The following is a 21,233-nucleotide window of genomic DNA, read 5'->3' as shown; positions in this document are numbered from 1 at the left end:
TGTGACTTTTGCTCCTGCGCTACACTATTCCAAGTACGGGTAGTCCCTTTGCTGGTGAGACAGTTCTGCAGGGGCGTAACTATAGGGGATGCAGGGGATATGGTTGCACCCGGGCTCAGGAGCCTTCGGGGGCCCATAAGGCCTATCTTCTCCATATAGGGAGCCCAGTACTATGAATAAAGCACAACAGTTGGAGGCTCTGTTACAGATTTTGCATTGGGGCCCAGGAGCTTCAAGTTACGCCTCCGAGCTCTGGTGCTTCAGTCAGGATGCAGTAGAAGACACTTGGTGGTTGGATCACACCAACGCAATCGGCAGACCTTGGATCTCTTTCCTTCTGCTCGGCACACACTATCCATCTCTTTCCTTTCCAGGCTAGAACCCCATCGCTGGGAAGAGCCTACATATGACACCTAGACTATAAAATGGCATCATAGTTGGGGGCATCATGGTCCAGGAGCTTCATGTTACCCCTTCCGCTGCCTCCTTGGCTTCCAGCCATCTCACAAAAAATAGGGGCTGCAGTCTCATTGGTTGTTATGGTTATTTGTTACAGGTTGTATTCTTAACGGTAATATAGAATATTAGGTTGGTTTTTTTTGTAAGTTAACTTTTCCCAAGCAACTTGTTCTGCTCCATTTCCTGCAGGAATGTTCTGATCATAATGATACTGTGTTCCCTCTTATGTGAGCTTCATAACTAAATGCAGCATGGCATCTCCTGATATAGAGGAATACATCAGCATATTCCTTTGCTTGCTGGATTTACGAGCATGAGGTAGCGTTTTTCTGACTGCGTGTAATCAGCTTCAAGACTAAAAAAAGAGGTCAAGTGGTGTGCTGGTATTCACAGCCAAAATCATTACTGAGAGTATTTGACATTTCAGGCGAGAATAAAGTTTCACTAAAGGTGGAACGGAAAGAGACAGAAGATGCCACTCTGTCCTGGAATGACTTGACCTTCCGTTTTGCTTTGGAATGTTAGTTTGCTCAGTATAGACCATAGGCCAATATTTGTTCTGAATATAGAAATGGTTCATCCAGTGCCTCCGGATACAAACTATCTACTTTTATATCACTGCTGGTTCACGGAAGAAAAAACTTCTTTTTCAAATCTCTTTTTAGAATGTTGTGTTAGTGAAGAAGCACAAATAATAACTCGCTGCATGTAATTACCTTCAGCCATTACTGTAAGGTAAAGTTAAAGTTTCCTGGTACGAGCACAGAGTAATGGCGTCACATCGTGACGTTTGCTTGGCAGACTGTTTTTTCGGGGTGATTTATTGCCTTCCCCAGTCATCTTTACATCCCACCCCTCATTTTACTGACCTTGGAAGGATGGAAGGCTGAGTAAACCTTGAGCCGGCTACATGAACCACATGGGGGTTGAACCCACAACCTTCAGGTCGTGAGCGAGAGTTAGGTCTGCATTTCTGCTGCCTTAACACTCTATGCCACACAAGGCTCTATGCATTACTGTATGGTAGCTAAATAAATTATTATATAACTATTGTGGCAGGACCAGGTTTACATCTCATGAGCCTTTAGGTAGAGACTGGTGCCACACCATGAGGGTGGCTTTAGACGACTGTATGCACAATTGCGCACTTTTCAGCACTATGTATTAGCGCAGTGAACAAGGTTGATGAGGTAGATTAGCATGCATATCAGCGCATATTAATGTACATTTTGTGCATGCAGGGCCTGTTCACGTGCACAATACACCTCCGCACTGATTTAAAAGGCTATTTAGCCCAATCAGGTCTGTTTTTCATAGAATTGCGCAGCGTATTGTGCATGTACCTGTACTTTGCGCACTCATTTGCACACCTGCCGTAGACTTCTATGGGGGCATTTGCAGCTCAATACGCATAGAGTTAGAGCAGAACCTATACAGCAGGAATGCATGCAGCAAAAAGGTTCATAAGAATGAACCCATTGACGATAATTCCATTGTCTGTGCGCTGTGTGCATATATTTAATGTGCAAAAAAATGGTTCTCTGAAGCCGCTCTAAGGAAGACCTGGACCGATCTTAGCTAAATCTAAGGCCACTCGTACTTGGGTATATAGTCATTGCGGGTCGCACGTGACACACAATGCCATTGATTTGTACTGGGCTGCTCAAAGCTGGGTTTTATCTGCAAAAAAAATCGCAGCATGTTCTATCTCGCCATGTATCACTCGTGCTTACACGCTAAGATAGTGCATAGGGAATGGCGGCACACAGCAAGTATGGGTGTCATTGTGTACTTGGCATTGATGCATGGCACGCTGGCACTCATCGTTGTGTGAGCCCGGTCTAAGACCCATCTTCAAAAGTTAGTAGCAAGCAAAAAAACAGCAAAACGGTAAGGCGCGATTTTCTTGCAATGCAGCAGTGCTACAAATCGCATGTATGTGAAGTCCATGCTCTCCAATCGGTTCCTTCACATTAGCGATGTTTTGTAGCCTGCGACATTGCGAGAGAAAAAAATCGCAGCATGCTCTGTACATCCGCAATTTGCAATGTTTTGTAGCCCATGATTCCCTATTAAGCCTTCCTTTGTGTTGCATCGCATTGCACGAAATCGCGTTTTTCGAGCAGTGTGATGCAACTTTTTTTTAGCTGGAAGTCCCACTGTTTGTCCTTACAATAAGCCCTAGCTGTATTAAAAAAATAAAATAAAATCACCTAACAGCCGCTGTCTGCTCTGCTGTACCTCTCCTCCGGCAGTTCCGCGGCACTTATTTGTAGTCTTTAGCCACCGCTTCCTGGTCAGGGGGTTCAAAAATCCTGCCTCCCGGAAGTGCTGGCTTTGATTGGTTCTCGAGCTCTGTGGCTCAGCCAATCACTGCAGCTCTCAATGAACCGATCACACCCATTACATTGAATGGCTGTGATTGGTTCATCAAGTGCTGCAGTGAGTGGCTGAGCCGTGGCGCTCAAGAACCAATCAGAGCCAGCACTTCCTGGAGGCAGGATTTTTGAACTCCCTGACCAGGAAGCGCTGGGTGAAGATTGCACACAAGTGTACCAGAGCTGCAGAGTTGAGGAGCAACAGAGCAGACAGCGCCTGTTAGGTAATGTATTGTTTTTTGTTTTATTTTTATGCAGCTAGAGCTTATTTTCGGTGTGGGGCTTATATTTCAAGTCCCCAGAAAATCCTGGCAAAAGAGCGCTACAAAGACGCACAACTTTGTAGCGCTACGCACAACTTTGTAGCGCTACGCACAACTTTGTAGCTCCACTAAATTGCGATATCACCATGAGAAAATGTAGCAATACCGCACAGAACACAGCTGCAATATCGCTGCGATTTTCTCACTGTCATCCGTGTGAAAGAGGCCTAGACCCTATTGCTTTACATTACGTATATTCTCATATTAAGGTCTATTTCTACAATTGATCATTTTCTCTTTGTTAGAGGTATATTCATCATTTTGGTCCTGGGTTAGAAGAATATTTATGGTGGCCCGTTCGTTGATGGCTAGAGGTACTTCAAGCATCTTGTACCTAGAGACTTATTAGGATCTGTCCCAGTGTATAATGACTTGCACATGGCAGCGGACCAGTATAGCAGCTGCATGTTATGTCTTTTGTTGTCCGCTCTATTCTAAGAAAACTTCAACAACTGTGACTCTTGCACCAGTGCTTCGCCCACAATTATTCAACATTCCAAGTTTGTGAGATCACATAGTTTACTCATTATGCCTTCCAAGTGATCTGGTCTCAGCAATCTCCGTGCACTAACCACATTACATTAAATGGCTACCTGGTCATAATAAATTGCCCAACGCATGTATATCATATAGTGTTATATTATATATTATTATTTCATTGGTGGCTGACGTACCGGAGCCAGAACAATCGAAAGTCAATAGTCAGGAGCCTAAATCATGGAAGCATTAAAGCATGTGCACAATTTATTTTAGAAGCATACCCCAGTCTAACCCCATCCCATATTATCCTGCTCTCGTCTCCAAAACCAACCCTGGTTATATAACAATAAGTGTATGGAAAGTGCTCCAATCAATGGATATTTTATTGGAAGGGGGACTCAGATGACAGGCGTCCACACCGCCGGTCCAACGAGGCCTTGTTGTGTATCTAATCCCCCAATCCCTTGTGCTCTAAGCCTGACTGCCCAGAGCCAGTGATATAAATGATGTTACAGGTATTGTTGATTCCTTCCATCTAACTATCCAATCTTACTCCAATTAAAATAAAGATGCAACAGAATGAATTCACCTCTGCTGCCATTTTATTAAGAATAGGGTACTTTGGTTGTAAAGGACCAGATAATTTTTAGGGATTTTACCCATGTGGTGGTTTTACTGTTTTTTGTTTTTTCCTTCAGCTACCAAAATTATTTTTTATTCATGAAGCCCCAGTTACAGGAGAAAACATTCCCCTGTAGTGGCTATAGTCACTGATAGAGCTGGTCTGGGTCTGCTGGGACCCTGCAGCTCTGCCATGGCAGGAGGGATCTGGCGGTCATGTGATTGCTGGGTTGAATATTGTATATAGTATATTGTATTGTATGTAGTGACATTTCCCCTATCTCTCTTCACTACATAGCCCTTATTTAGCACTATGTAGTCTGGAAGAGAAAAGTCAGAAGCGGTTAAAAAAACACTTCTGCCTTCTCCTCTGGGTCCTCGGCTGTGGCTAATATTGAAATAGCTTTATTCCCAGGCCATATTTTTACCTTCGGCTAAAATTAAAACAGAGGACCAAGGGCCATAAATTTACAGTTCTTGGTCCTAAAGGGATTAAAATAAATAACATTTCAAATCCTTGACCCAATCTCAATGAGATAATAATTCGCCAAATCATAATCTCCAACATACATAAATACATAACATTGCATTATATCCCAAAACAAATAAAATCCTGCAGAAAACCATTCTTCTGCCACCAAAATTTGCTACACACCACTATTTTACCTCTAATTTCATCTTGAAGGTACTTAATGCCAAAAGGTGTATGTTATATTGTTGTAGCATCCTCAGGGACCTGGGCATCAACTGCAAGCAGATCAAATCCATTAAATGGATTGGTCCACAAAAACAGTTATTCTTATCCACAGGACAAGTGATCAGTGTTTGATCACAGGTGGTTTGACCGCTGTAGACCCCAACAATCACTGGAACAGGAGTTCAAAACCCACATTCCAGAGGAATTAAAATGGAATGGTGGTCACACATGCAACTACTACTCCGTTCAATGTCTATGATTCACAGAGGCAGAGGGATATAGAAGAAAGGCTTTCTCAAAATATTCACTGGGTATATCCCTTAAAATATAACTTTTATTAATCAATAAATATAAAATGATTGGGCCTCACAAAAAACAGACAAACTGGAACTAACAAACACAGAGCAAGAATTTTAAACCCTGGAAAAGGACCAGAGAAAATACATGCAATTGACACCTCTATTACAATGCAGAAGTATCCTGCAACGTGAGACACTCTAATGCACTCTTTTTCAGTCACCATTGGGGATGGATGTCACCCAATAAAGATTAGAGGACCATATTAGGATGCGTCCTTCACAAAAAGATGAAAGGAGGATGATCGTTCCATCAAGGTAAGTGGTTTACGGAACACCTCCAATGGTGACGTACATTCGGGCTCCTATTGTGTCTCATCAACAAGGATCAAAATTATTAGAAGTGAAATGACAAGAGGCCACCAGGCCTATGTCTTCTTAGTACACAAACCCTCTTAAATAAGAGATAAAATCTGGTTCTTGACCAGGTAACTGCCCTATCTGGATAATAGCACCGGGCTAAAGATGCTGAAACAGTAGGACACCAGCAGCAGCCTATGATAGGTCCTTGTCCGTGATGAAAAAAGAACTGTATATAGTTTCGTTTAGAATGGACAAACCACAAGCAAAGCTTCTGCTGATGCCCCCCGAGAAAAAATACACAAGTGGCTGATAGATTATCAACCACAGGTTATCAATCAATGAAGAATCAAATTCTGCTAGAAATAACCAGAGAACCACCATTAAGGTACTGATGCGTTCTCGTGCAGAATATAGCTTCAATGACCATTCAGGACGAGATTCAGAAAAACCTTCTGAGAGAATTATTAATGCAGAAATGGTTCGTACTGGTTCAACGCGTTTCTGTCATACACAGACTCATCAGGAACCGTAATCTATGATGGTGTCATCAAACACGAAATTGTCCTTGGTAGTTTTAACCTTCATATTAATGGAGGCCACTGTTCTCATGTGTATTACTAATTGAAATGCTATGTTCTGCTTAGCCACACTTATTAATAATCATCCATATGCTTACTAACATCATCTACTGCTGCTGTGCATCTTCTATCGTATAGTCATAAGCACCGAATAACGAACGAGCATATCTCTCCGGTCTCCATGACTACGGACTGCTGTTTGTTTACCTACTAGCCACAAGCACATGTGCCATCCTGCGGCTTAACCCCTCCCTCTCACGTCAGCAGGCCCCCGCCCTGTCCACAACATTGCAAGGGGGTGGTTTTCCTTTTTTTTTTTTTTTTTTTATTATGGATGGTCACTCATTGGCTTACAGGGACGTGCCCCCAAGTGGGGCGTTAGCCTCCTTTCCTCATTTAAGACACACAACTCCTGTGCAGTCATCATTTCCCTCCTGTCTACCATCAAGACAGGAGCTGCTGTTCTCACTCTTTTCTTCCAACTTTTTGCTCTGTCTCCTACCGGATTAGGGTTTACCTTTGTGTTAGAAGCTTTCTCCACATATCGTGGGGTTGCTGGTTTTCTGTGGATATTGTTCCCAGTTTGTCATTTCTATCCCAAAACTCCCCTTTTTTAGGGGTTTAATCAATTTTTGGGTTATTTGGGACGCGTTATCTTCTATTTTAGTGTCCCGTTTTAATCTGGTTAGGTTTATCTAGAGGAGCGAATTCCTCCTTTTCTCATCTAGGAGGACTTAACTACTTAGGGAAGTTCAGGGTTTCATATTCATTGCCTGATAACAGCATTATTTTCAGTGTATGGCACCTTTGTATCATAGATTAGAGAAACGTTAAAACTACCAAGGACAATTTCGTGTTTGATGACACCATCATAGATTACGGTTCCTGATGAGTCTGTGTATGACAGAAACGCGTTGAACCAGTACGAACCATTTCTGCATTAATAATTCTCTCAGAAGGTTTTTCTGAATCTCGTCCTGAATGGTCATTGAAGCTATATTCTGCATGAGAACGCATCAGTACCTTAATGGTGGTTCTCTGGTTATTTCTAGCAGAATTTGATTCTTCATTGATTGATAACCTGTGGTTGATAATCTATCAGCCACTTGTGTATTTTTTCTCGGGGGGCATCAGCAGAAGCTTTGCTTGTGGTTTGTCCATTCTAAACGAAACTATATACAGTTCTTTTTTCATCACGGACAAGGACCTATCATAGGCTGCTGCTGGTGTCCTACTGTTTCAGCATCTTTAGCCCGGTGCTATTATCCAGATAGGGCAGTTACCTGGTCAAGAACCAGATTTTATCTCTTATTTAAGAGGGTTTGTGTACTAAGAAGACATAGGCCTGGTGGCCTCTTGTCATTTCACCTCTAATAATTTTGATCCTTGTTGATGAGACACAATAGGAGCCCGAATGTACGTCACCATTGGAGGTGTTCCGTAAACCACTCACCTTGATGGAACGATCATCCTCCTTTCATCTTTTTGTGAAGGACGCATCCTAATATGGTCCTCTAATCTTTATTGGGTGACATCCATCCCCAATGGTGACTGAAAAAGAGTGCATTAGAGTGTCTCACGTTGCAGGATACTTCTGCATTGTAATAGAGGTGTCAATTGCATGTATTTTCTCTGGTCCTTTTCCAGGGTTTAAAATTCTTGCTCTGTGTTTGTTAGTTCCAGTTTGTCTGTTTTTTGTGAGGCCCAATCATTTTATATTTATTGATTAATAAAAGTTATATTTTAAGGGATATACCCAGTGAATAGTTCAATGTCTATGGGACTAACAGAGAGTTTAGTGCTGTCCCAGGGATTCAAGAACTTTTTGGCTCCCTCCACAACATCCTCAGCGAGGAAGGGGACTGTAATGTAATATTATAATTTAATCTTCTCATCCTGTTGCCACAGACTTGTAATAGTGTATTCTGCGGACACTCTGAGTTCAGATGCTTGTTTCAGTTCACATTGGCAATTGGCAATCATAACTAGTGATTCTGCAAGGAGATAATACAGTGGCTAATACTTGCCTAAGAAGCATGCAGTTGGGATATAGTCATAGTTAGCAGCAGATAGGATAGGGACTGCCTTTTGTAATTACATTTTATAGTTCATGACGAATATTAAATAATCTAATAAACCTTACATTTTAATACTGTATAGGGTGAATGCAAGAATTTGTAAGGCAGATTGGTGATAACTCAGTTTAGCAACCCAGACCCCCCCCCCCCCCCCCATGGAGATATGCAGTATGAAATTCTCAACATCCAACATCATCCATTATCTGGCCAGGATTCCCCACTACTAACACTCCCACCACAGCTCTTCCCCAAACCCACCCTACATAACTCTCACACCAACAACCACCATATCGATAGAGAAGGGTGGAAGAATAATGCCAACAGGTCTGTCAATGCAAAATAGCTCCAGAGGCTCCTACTCCTCCTTTCATCCCCATTTCACCCTCTCACTGTTACCTCTCACCTTCTCTCCCTCATCTAGCTCCACTTAGGGCTCTTTTAGGCTACATACATACAAGCAAGAATCTGGCATGAGTTTTGTGGGTTGCAAGATGCACAAAACTCGAACAATTTGAACCCCAATCTTTTGAAGTTATTGACATGAACAATTTTTTCCTTCACAGCGATTCTGAGAGGTTAAAAATTTCTGCATGTCTTATCTTTTGACGTTCTTTCGAAACACATCGCCCACTGTTATTAATGGGACCTTTAAAGACATGTTATAGTCACTAATTACTTCAGAAGGGTCGTTGTTCAGGGATTATTCCAATTGCCGTATTGGAGTTGGGAAGGATTTTTTTCTTCTTTTAGCCCATTGTTTTTTTTTTACCTTCTTCTGGATCAACATTGGGGGGTGGGGGGTAATAGGCTGAACTGGATGGACATATGTCTTTTTTCAGCCATGTTACTAGGAATAGGGCACTTTAACTATGGATGTATAGGCCAAGAATTGAATGAATGGGATATAAGATTCGTTTCACCACCTCATCAGTATAAGCAGACTCTGATATGATCGGTATAATGTTCAGTGAATTATAGGTCTGATTTCACATTTATTGCCAATATTCCCATTGGGATGTGCATAGCTACTTCTAAAGGCTGTCTTGATATGATATCAATTCATCGCACTAATGGCTTGTGACCAAAAGCAACCATTGCCTACTATGAACAGGAGTTCTCCTAAAAAATAATAATAATATAGCAAGAAAAACAGAATAAATTCCAGTAGGAATTCAAGCATAAACCTTTGTAACACTGCCATCATAGCACTTGGCCAGTGAAGGCTTTCCAGAAATTCAAGACTACTAGGCTGTAAACCTTGTGTGAACCCCTGTCTGTCAGAACTGTCTGAACAATCCAAAGAAAACATTTTACCTCAAGGCTAGAATAAAGTTTAAGAAAAGTATGGAAAATGTCCTAATCTAATAACAATAACATGTGGCGATCTCTCACATTAATACGTCTATAGTACAGCTGGTTCTGATTGTATCTGTTACGCCCAATGATCTTACTAATTCGGTCATGCATATTATTATTTATACAGATAAACTGTTATGCTCTAGTGAAAAGTTCTCATCACCGCTCTTCAAGTTTCACAAATATTTTAGATTTGGCTAAAGACGACCAATAAGATAAAACACGACTCCGGAGCATAAAGTGTAGTGATCTATCTAATGTAGGAAACATAAGGACTAGAGATGAGCGAGCATACTCGTCCAAGCTTGATGCTCGTTCGAGTATTAGGGTGCTCGAGATGCTCGTTACTCGAGACGAGCACCACGCGGTACTCGTCTCGATTAAACGAGCGCTGACCATTGAATTCAATGGAGCCGGCAATAAAGCCGGCTCCATTGAAAGCAATGGGCTGCCGGCGATCTCAGGATGAATTTTCGGGAAGGGCTTAAAAATATAAGCCCTTCCCTGAAAATCATCCAAAACTGTGTAAAAATTAAAAAAAATATATATACTCACCTGGTCCCGGCAGCCGGAGTTCAGCCGCGTCTGGCCGGCAGTTCTCCTGAACTGCTTTCTGTAGTATTCAGCAGGCTGAATGACAGCTGAGAGCTGCCCCTGATTGGTCCCTGCGCTGAGCCAATCAGAGGCAGCACTCACTCACCCATTCATGAATTCATGAATGGGTAAGTGAGAGCTGCCTCTGATTGGTGAGGCTGTGACCAATCAGAGGCAGCTCATTCAGCAGGCGGGGATTTTAAATCCCCACCTGCTGAATACTACAGAAAGCAGTTCAGGAGAACTGCCGGCCAGACGCGGCTGAACTCCGGCTGCAGCGGAAAGGTGAGCATACATTTTTTTTTTATTTTTACACATTTTAGGATGATTTTCAGGTATATTTTTAAGCCGGCTGTATTGCTGGCTCCAGGAGAACCATCGTTATGCTGACAGTGGGGGTGGGGGGGTCTCACTCTTGCCACTATTGTGGCTTAATAGTGAGACCTCGGAGCCCGAAATGCAGCCCTGCATGTTGCTCCTCGCCTGCCCTATCCATTTCTGTGTTTTTTACATGACTTTGGTGATTTACTAAGATTGCTAAGATTTTCACAAATGAAAACCTTAGCGGAGCACCAGTCATATACAAAAATGCTCGAGTCGCCCATTGACTTCAATGGGGTTCGTTACTCGAAACGAACTCTCAAGCATCACTGAAAGTTCGACTCCAGTAACGAGCACCCGAGCATTTTGGTGCTCGCTCATCTCTAATAAGGACCACCATTGTCCAGATCTGAAGTCAGGAAGGGTATCGGTTCTCCTTAAGGAGACTTATAAGGCCATGCATGCTCCTCTGGGAAATTTGCAAATAAGGTAGATGGAACAATACCTCTGCAGCGCCACTTATTGGAAGCTAATATTAGACTCTTTATACAAGCTGTATAACGATAGGTGGCACTGCAAGGTATTGTTCCATCTTCCTTATTTCCAAATCTGAAGTTCATGCTGCAGTAGATGAAATGAGACACTTACCTGAGTGCCATCAGATTTACCTCTACAATGATGACAGAGGAGCTTTAGGCATCCTCCATGAAGATTAGTTTTTTTTCACAAGGTTAAAAAATGTACCTCTAAAATAGTCCTGTTGCATCCTGTTGCCATTGACTTCTTATTTTCAAAAAACAGGATCCATCTGGCTCCTGTTCTTAAAAGGGTCATAAAGAGGAACTTGCTTCATTTTTGTGTCCTCTTTCATCTTGTTTCTATATTAAATGTGACCAACAAGGCAAACAGTAACTTTCAACAGGATGCAAAAATCTAGTGTGAACAGGGACTTATTATTCATATATATGACTACATTACCTTCTGGCTTCCCTCAGTGTGAAGACGTATGTATACATACGAGGACCATTAGTCTATCTAAGGCCCCCTTCTGATGAACATATTTGCACATGCAATGCGCAAAGAATAGAACCCATTCATTTCTATGGGTTTGTTCTCACTATCCTTTTTCGTGGGCGCATTTCGCACATGCGGAAAAAAACGCAGCATGCTCTATTTTTGTGCTAAGCAAAAGTCCCCATAGAAGTCTATGGGAGATACGCAAATGTGCAATACGCTACGCAATTCTGTGAAAAAAGAACACATCTGTACCTCACTATATTAAATGGCTTTTTAAATAATGGTGGGGAATATCCCGTGCCGATGTGAACATGCCCTGCGAGCGTGAAATGTACAGTAAAATGCGCCGTTATGTGCACAAAAGCACCTTGTTCACTTAGGCGCAGCCCATTGCACTTCCGTCCGTGTGAGGGAGCCCTGCAGGTGCTTTTAGGGTGCATTCACATGAACGTATATCGGCTCGGTTTTCACGCCGAGCCGATTTACGTCGTTCTCATCTGCAGGGGGGGGGGATGGAAGAGCCCAGGAGCAGGAACTGAGCTCCCGTCCCCTCTCTGCCTCCTCTCCACCCCTCTGCACTATTTGCAATTAAGAGAGGCGGGGCGGGGGCTGGACTAATTCGCGGACCTTAGCCCCGCCCCACCTTCTCTCATTGAAAATAGTGCAGAGGGGCGGAGAGGAGGCAGAGAGGGGGCGGGAGCCTCAGTTCCTGCTTCTGGCTCTTCCAGGCTCCCCCCCTGCAGATGAGGAGGACGTATATCGGCTCGGCGTGAAAACCGAGCCGATATACGCTCTTGTGAACGCACCCTTAGATGAAACGATTATCATTCAAAAAAATTGTTAAAACAAGCAAAAGTGAACAATAATCGTTCGGTCAAACTTCAGCCAACGACTAAACAACGAGCGATAATCAATTACTTTTCACTCATCGCTCATTCTACACAGGTATAAAAGTCATCGTTGGCTCGTTGACTTATCATTCGGTTTCAGCAGCAATCATTCAGTCCCTCTCATTCACTTATACAGTGAATGTGGATGGCTGAACGGTGCTGAATGATGTTCTTTTGAATGAGCCAAAGATGTGTTCGCCAGTCTAAATAAGTGGATGGGTAGTGGTGACGTCACTCGTTCGTTCACTCGCTCAAATGAGAATGGGCTCATCTAAAAAGACCCCCAAATCAGGGCCACTCATAGACTTTCTACAGCCCGACCGCTCTAGCTCAGCTGTAGAGTAAAAAGTTCTGAATAGACATCCTCATTAACTACAATAAACTTTATGCAGAGTTTTACGAGAGAAGAGCCGTTGTTAATACATATGTATCTACTAGACTCTCTGTATATATAAATATATAAGTATGTATGTTTGTAGAACTTTAGGTAAATCTTAAAAAACAATATACCAATTGCTTCAGTACCAAAATGATAAAGGAAGCACATGTATCTTCAGGGTGGTGAGGACCTGCAGATCGCCTGGCTTTCCTTCTGACTGCGCTCCAGATGGTTTATTCATGTGCCTTGCAGGAAATGACTTTGGACAGCTACATACAACCAGCTGACCTCATAGAACGATTACACGGGGCGGGCGCAGATCAGATTCTGCACTGGTGTACAGGGGAATTAATAAGCTGCTTTCCCTTTAGCAATGCAATTTTCAATAAAGTGAAAACAAAGTAAATTAAATGTTCATGCTACACACAAGACAGTAATTGTATTAAAATATTAATATCTGTGATTTAACTACTTTTCGAGGTTATGTAAAAAAGGACACTTTCATTGATGGGATTCCTGAATTCAGAATACATTTAGTCCCTGAATAAGGGCTCTTTCACACGAGCGTCGTTGTAAAGCTCAGATAGCTGCGCTAAAGCTGCGCTAAAACAGCACGGCTATCTGAACAAATAGCAGCCAGGGGCACATCGTGGCTGCTATTAGCGAGTCTGCCCCTTCCTTTGCCGGACAGCTCCTATAGCAGTCTATGGAGCCGCTGGCGCTGTGCTGTCTAAGGATAGGACACGTCTTATCTTTTGACGGAGAGAAATCTCAGCTTTTCACGTGCAATTTTTTCAAGACATCAAAAAATCGTTCATCTGCAAGAATCCACAGGAAACCACGGGTTCTTTTAGATGCGATTTTTTGGCGCACCTACTCAGGGTCTAATCAACGCTCGTGTAAAAGACCCCTTAATATGCAACTTTTTAAATTGATGTGTCCTTGGGCTTATGGCTTAGAGAGATACTCATTTCTGAGCTTCTTTACACCAAGGATCGACACTTCCACTAACTTGTATGTTGGGACTGTTAGGCACATGCTGATGGGAACAGTATCATAATGAGCCTTATGAGACAACTCCCGGCTCAAGTACCCCAGTAATGTAAGGGCTTCTTCAGATGACCATGTTTTACATGACCAATACATGGAGAATAGCATGCACTGATGTCAATGGGTTCATTCTCATTAACGATTTTTGCTCATGCACTTCATTGGGTATCAGAAAGACTGTTGATCTGAATGGACATCATAGAGTCTTAGGCCATATTCACACAGGACGTATTTGCGAATGTAAAATTTGCATGTACAATATGCAGAGAATGCACGTATTTTCCCTGCCAGTTTCAGTCATGGGAAAAAAACACAGCGTGCTATATTTTCCTGCCCCTCAAACTCCCCACAGAAGTCAATGGGGATGTGCAAATGTACGCAAATTATGCTAGGAGATGCGTGAAACACTGCGTAATTGTGCAGGAAGAAGAACACATCTGGAACTCATCAGACTAATTAGCCAATTCAATCGGTGGGTATTTTTTGCCACTTGCAAAGAAAAAGTACAGTAAACTACTCCGATGTGCGTGCAGAAAAATGTAGTTTGTTCCGCAAAAACACTACGGTTACATTTGTGCAAATACATTTGCACCTCTGTGAATGTGGTCTTAGCTATAAGATATAACTTAAGTGTCAAAACTTTGGAAAAAAGGAAAAAAAAACAAGAATGTAAGAGACCCCTGATGGCAAGTAGTAGCAAAATATGTTGGGTGGGCTTTTGTGTTTTCTTTTAATTGTAAGAAGCGGTTCCATGGAGTCGGCACAACTAGTGATGTGATCTACAATGGAAGATTGGTGTTACAAGCTTTAGGGATCTTTGACTAGAACTACTTGCTGGTGGATTCTGTAAACTCAATACAGATCAACACATCAGAATCCCCTCTGTATTTAATGTTTGGGCTCAGAAAAAACATTTTGTATACAATTAGTTATATTACTTCTCACACAATCCTTCTATGTGGCAATTTGGGAATCATTTTATGCTAGTGGCAATTTCCTTAGAATGAATCTATTTTTTGATACATGATGCCTAAATAATGGACCCACTTTGCATCTATACTGACATTGCCTATAACATTGTTTGTGCAAACAACATGCATTGGATTGGAAAAAAATGGCACAATTGTACATATGACAGAGGGTCTGAGCCAGTCTACCTGCCCACAGCATGTGCTGAGCCCAATGCCCATGTGTGACAAAAGAAAAGTAATACCTTAAAGACCATACCTGGGATTCTCATTATCCCAGGTATGGCCTTAATGATCTGGAGATTCAGCCACTTAAGTTCTCTCAAGCAACAGGACTGGGGGTCTTTGGGAAACTAAGAACTCACCACAGTTATTAATATGTCTTCCACATGTTTGATATCAATTGGTAAAACTAGGTTCTGAATCATGACGGTCATGATCCTGTGCCTTGGAAGTTCCTACAGGGAGCTATAATGGAAGTAAAAATTATGTCTTCAACCCTGTGTTATCAGGCATGCCATTAACCCTTTCCATCTCACATGACTTGGAGAAGAGGCGGGGCATGGCTTGGATACTTGATAATCCTATACTCAACCATCAATAAGTGTCAGAGCCAACAGATCTCAATACACATAATTGCCTGAGACTTCTTCAGCATATCTTCTCTGCCTGGATCTTAACCAATCTAACTATTGAAAGGCCGTATACTCTTTATTCCCTCTTATTGTGTAACTGTTTTGTCCTGTACAGTATTAATGTATTATTTATTTTATATTTTTATAACTTTTTATAAGCAATGCACCTAAAGCTTAAAACTTTAATAAGTCTGGTCTTCGTATGTTCACAAAGCCTATAGACCTTTATAGAGTGCTAACTCTTTTGACTGCTGGAGTGCAATCAGTGCCATTGTGCATTAGTACAGTACCATTTTAGATTGTGTAAGGTGTGATTTATGCTTCACCCTACGAGTGTGATATTGAAGATGGGGACGTAAATCAACCTTTTGCAGTCGTTATATGTTGGGAAAGTGCACTATGTGACAATCATATCCATATATACTGTACAATGGTGTCTTTTAATACCAATAGAAGGATTTATGAAAAAAGTGAGACTTCCAAAAAACATGAATCTAATTGCAAAGTGCTACCATGGATCTCTAAATGACACTTAAGAAGACAAATTTGTTGTGACCTTGTGAAACAACCCTTTCTTCGCAGTGCTTGCCAGGATCATAAAAGCTCCAGAATCCCAGAATATAACGTTTGGTTCAGAAGTATCTCTGAGGTGTACGGCTTCTGGCATTCCTGTCCCATCTATCCGGTGGTTTGAAAATGGAAAAGCAGTGAGTATACTTCATCTACTCAAAATTTTTTAAAGTTTTTATATTATGGATCCATAGGCATGTGCGCTTCCATATAAAATGAGAGGCTATGGAGATCCGGTATGATTCCATAGCACTGTAAGGGCACTGTATCATAGATCTGTACAACACAGGTCCATCCTATGTCTGTGTGCATGGACTATGACGTTAGGTACACAAGAAAAAGCACCAAGTTCCCCAACAAAAAATTAGATGCATGTTTTTGTTTATACACTTGGGATTTTTTTGTGTCATAAACAACATGAGCAATAAGACAAGATACTGTATAAGTGAAAAGCGCTTACAGCAGAAGACTATTCTTAATAATATGTCATCCCGCTACGTGCAATAAGCTGATTGCAGCCACTGCAGGGGAGATATGTTATTACATGCTGGTCTTTCAATTATTGACTGATCATATAATACATAAGGCTTGTGGAAAGGGATTCTTATTAAGATATACCTTTAAAGTACAGGACCTAAAGATAGCTTGGAATGTATCTCCTCATATATGTCCTATTCTATGGTCAGGGATCTGTTGCTTATTTGCAGCAGATAAGATCTCAATGCTGAAATAATGCAAACAAAAATAGTATAGTTTCATTCTCCAGTTCTACTTACAACCGCTGGGAATAGTAGCCATCTGCTAATACACTTTGTCAAAATAAAAAAATCTGCCCCCAGAAGAAGTTGTCGTTTTGCTGTAAACTCGTCCTGCAGTTCCATCTCAGGCAGATCTGTAATAATGAGAGTTGTGGTGATTAAATGAATGGTCTTGTCATCTGAGACCCTAGAAGTGGTTTCCCCCTTGGTCTATGAAAGGCTCTCGGAGGCTCCTTGTGTGTAGTGACCTCTTCTTCCACTTGTGTGGAGCTTGTTGATCACTAGACGCCTCTACGACTCAGTGAAGAGATTTCACCCCGTTACCAGAATCTGAGAGGGGCGCATTATTGGGATGTGAGAAGTTGGATGGTCGTATCAAAGAATTGACCCCACCGGTCGTTCTGACCAGACTGTTAGGGGCTGTTGGGACCAGAGGATGTGTGAGGGCACACAAGGTGTCCGGGCTCAGGATGCCCCTTACAGACCACCAGTAGAGAAGAGGGTCTGTCCAGACTGTTAGGAGGTATTGGGACCAGTGGATAGGGGCACACAAGGTGACCACGCTCAGGACCCCCCAACAGACCACCAGTAGACAGGAGCATCTGACTAGACTGTTAGGGGGTGTTGAGACCAGTGGATGTGTGAGGGCACACAAGGCGACCAGGCTCAGGACGCCCCCTACAGACCACCAGTAGAGAGGAGAGTCTGACAGACTTTTAGGAGGTGTTGGGACCAGTGGATGTGTGAGGGCACACAGGGCAACCGGGCTCAGGATGCCCTCAACAGACTACCAGTAGAGAGGAGCATCTGATCAGACTGATAGGAGGTGTTGGGACCAGTGGATGGGGGCACATAAGGTGACCGGCCTCAGGATGCCCCCTACAGACCACCAGTAGAGAGGAGTGTCTGACCAGACTGTTAGGAGGTTTTGGGACTTATGGATGTGTGAGGGCGCAAAGGGCGACCGGGCTCAGGACCCCTAACAGACCACCAGTGGAGAGGGGCGTCTGACAGACTGTTAGGAGGTGTTGGGACCAGTGAATGTGTGAGGGCACACAGGGTGACCGGGCTCAGGACGCCCCCTACAGACCACCAGTAGAGAGGAGTGTCTGACCAGACTATTAGTGGGTTTTGGGACCAGTGGATGTGTGAGGGCACACAAGGTGACCGTTCTCAGGACCCCCGACAGACCAACAATAGAGAGGAGTGTCTGACCAGACTGTTAGGAGGTGTTGGGACCAGTGGATGTGTGAGGGCACACAAGGTGACCGGGCTCAGGACGCCCCCTACAGACCACCAGTAGAGAGGACCGTCTGATCAGACTGTTAGGAGGTGTTGGCACCAGTGGATGTGTGAGGGCACACAAGGTGACCGGGCTCAGGACCCCCCTACAAACCACCAGTCTGTAGGGGGCTCCAACTGTTTTGTTGTCCGCCATCCAGAGACAGGTTGCTCTGATATTGTAATCACTTACTTAATCAAAATTTTTATACGATTCTGACAGCTTCTTCTAGGGGAGCGATTTTTTTTTTGTACAATTAGTCTAGTAATGAAAAATCAAAATCTGTAAGTTATTGTATTTTCTTTTATCCAGGTTTCCCCAGAATCTGTGGAAGAAAATGTCAAAGATGGCATCATTTTCTCCAAGTTGCATATTGTAGCCACCAGACCAGGCCTGTTTACTTGTATGGCAGATAACAAGCATAGTGGCAGCTTTGGCACAGCGAAAGCAGCAGCAACAATCAGTATATCAGGTTTGTCCAGAAGTGATTGTCTAATGTACGTGTAGCCTAATTCTGTGCCTGGATTCACCCATGTGGCTTGTTTGTTTAGTCAAAGCCAAATCTTGTGTGTGCGATACACAAAGAATAATGCCCGTTTATTTCAATAGATTTATTCACATTTCTGTATTTTCAGTTGCCCCCCCCCCCCCAAAAGAACATGCTGTATTTTTCTATGTATTTACGCAGCAAAGGTCCTCATAGAAATCAATAGGTAGCTATGCAAGTATGTGCGCAATACGCAAGGAGAAGCGTGCAACACTGTGTGAGGGCTCCTTCACACGAGCGCATGTGCTTTTACGGTTGCCCGCACGCACCATAAAATAGCGAGAATGAAGAAAAGACACGATCAAGTCCCAAGATTAATTACCATTTTCTCGTCCATTTACATGGCTGGGTGCGACATATTAGCAAAAAATATGCCGCAGCTCGGAAATCCCTCGCTTGGCATAAATCCTCAGAATGACTTCTAATGCCTGAATTGATGCACCTGTAAGCTTTTCTCTGCGCTGGACGCTGTAAAAGTCCATCCCCCTTTTCCAGCTCCCATAGGAGTCTATGGGAGCCGGCAGTATATATCTGTTGAAAGATAGAGCAAGACCTGTCTTTTCACACAGTGTATAATAGCAGTCACTGTTTTCGGTTCCGTATGTTCTATTTTTTCCAGTGCGACGGTTTTACACGCCCCAAAATCGCCCATGTGAACGAATGCATTGGAATGCAATGCCTCAGATGGTTGCCTTTTTTGGCCGGGGCACGAAAACATGGCTACATAGCTGCATAAAAACACTTGTGTGAATAAAGCCTAAGAGCTTATTATCATAACCGTATATCGGCCGTACATGAAAACGCTTCTACCTAAGCAGTCCCCCCCTTCCCTCCCCCTCGACGCCTCTCTGGTCAGATGGTCAGACTGATCACATGGAAGCGTATATCGGTAGGCTGTGAAAACAGCAGCCTATATACGTTTGTGTAAATAAGCCCTAATTCTGCTGGAAAAAGAACACATCTGGAACTCATTAGACTAATTAGCCATTTCAATTGAGGTGTCTTTGTTTGCAAATGAACATGCCTTGTGGGCGCAAAAAGTACACTAAAATGCACTGATGCGCACGCAAAAAAGCATTGATTATTCCACAAATACGCAGCACATACGCCCGCGTGAAGCTTGGCAAAGTATAAAGGAAAGATTTCGACTCCTCCAGCCTTATGCATGAACTCCTATATTTGGTTAAATATATAAATCATATTAAGAAATTTAACCTAAGCGGACTAGAGAAAAATCTTCTTGCCATGGTGCCCTGTAAGAGTGTCTCATTCGGAGGGCGGGGGGGAATGGGGGTGGGGATGATTGATTAAAGTGCGGTTACAGTAATATCCTGGGTTTGTACTGCTGTCATGTTGGAAGAAGAAGGCAAAGTCTGAATTGAACTTTCACTGAGTCTTTTTACAGGACAGAAACTAAATTCTAATTGGTATAACAAACTTTTTCTGCATAGTTCACGGAAAAGCTGTTTCTATTCTGACCACTAGATGGTGCCATTTTATTATAACAGGGTCCCACTTTGCGGATCCTAGTTGGCATATTGCCAGGATAAATCTGTAGCAGTTTATCTGTAAATGGCAACATGCAAAAAAAAAAAATAGTGTCATTCTTACTTTCTTCTGTTTTCTTTTAGATTGTAACAAAGTATATTTATAAATAGACAGGAACTTTCTAGATTCTATTGTTATTTCCAAGAAAAACTTTAGTATTCACTTCTACAGGATCTAACATTCTGTCCCCCTGTACAGCTGGGTCAGTTTGCTCTGCTGTCTGTTAGGGTGGCAGTACTGGTGCAGGTTTTCATCAGCTGTTGGTGCAGTTTTTGAAGCCAACATCAGGTGTAGATCTTAGAAGTCCGTATGAGGGACCTTTCACACAGGCCGGAATAAACCGCACAATGTACTGCAGGCCGTGACCACTTTGATGCAGAATTGAAAATGGCTGATAACCTGCCTGCAATTCCGCATCATAAACTGCAGTTAGACCAGCGGATTTTGGTGTGGAATTCCACAACTGCGGATTTGGCTGCGTTATGCTCCGTAATTCCGTCCCGTGCGAAAGGTCCCTTAGGACAGATGCTACTTCTGTTTTTTAATCTACTTCTGGTTTTGACTTTAAAAACTGCAAAAAAAACCCTGAACAGATCCTGATCAAAATGCACACATGTACGGGAAGCATATGCGTATTTGCGTGCGTATGAGCGCAGCATTTTTGCGGAATGCATGATGCTTTTTTGAGCGCATTTGCGAGGGTCAAAAAAAGACGCACCAATTGAAATGACTAATTAGTCTAATGAGTTCCAGATGTGTTCTTTTTCCTGCACAATTATGCAGTACTTTACGCATCTCCTAGTGCAGGGGTCCCCAACTCCAGTCCTCAGGGACCACCAACAGGTCATGTTTTCAGGATATCCTTTGGTAAGAACCCCTGTGGCAATGTCTGAGGCACCGACAATAATTACATCACCTGTGCAATACTGAGGAAATCCTGAAAACATGACCTGTTGGCGGTCCCTGAGGACTGGAGTTGGGGAACACTGTCCTAGTGCATGCAAGGTTTCACATCCCCATTGACTTCTGTGGGGATTTTTGGTGC

At 42.8% G+C, this 21,233-nt stretch overlaps 1 protein-coding gene across 1 annotated transcript in view; it reads left to right on the top strand.

Moving 5' to 3' along the window:
• Positions 1-21,233, top strand: part of MUSK (muscle associated receptor tyrosine kinase) — a 136,310-nt gene that overhangs the window by 65,665 nt on the left and 49,412 nt on the right. The window contains exons 6-7 of the mRNA XM_066604382.1: positions 16,066-16,190; positions 18,406-18,565. Of these exons, the coding sequence (XP_066460479.1) occupies positions 16,066-16,190; positions 18,406-18,565 (285 nt within the window). The remainder of the gene's footprint in view (positions 1-16,065; positions 16,191-18,405; positions 18,566-21,233) is intronic.

Source organism: Eleutherodactylus coqui, chromosome 5, assembly GCF_035609145.1.
Source record: "Eleutherodactylus coqui strain aEleCoq1 chromosome 5, aEleCoq1.hap1, whole genome shotgun sequence".
NCBI classification, from domain to species: Eukaryota; Metazoa; Chordata; class Amphibia; order Anura; family Eleutherodactylidae; genus Eleutherodactylus; species Eleutherodactylus coqui.
The sequence above is the reverse complement of the archived record's forward strand: the minus strand, read 5'-3'. Positions and strand labels throughout refer to the sequence as shown.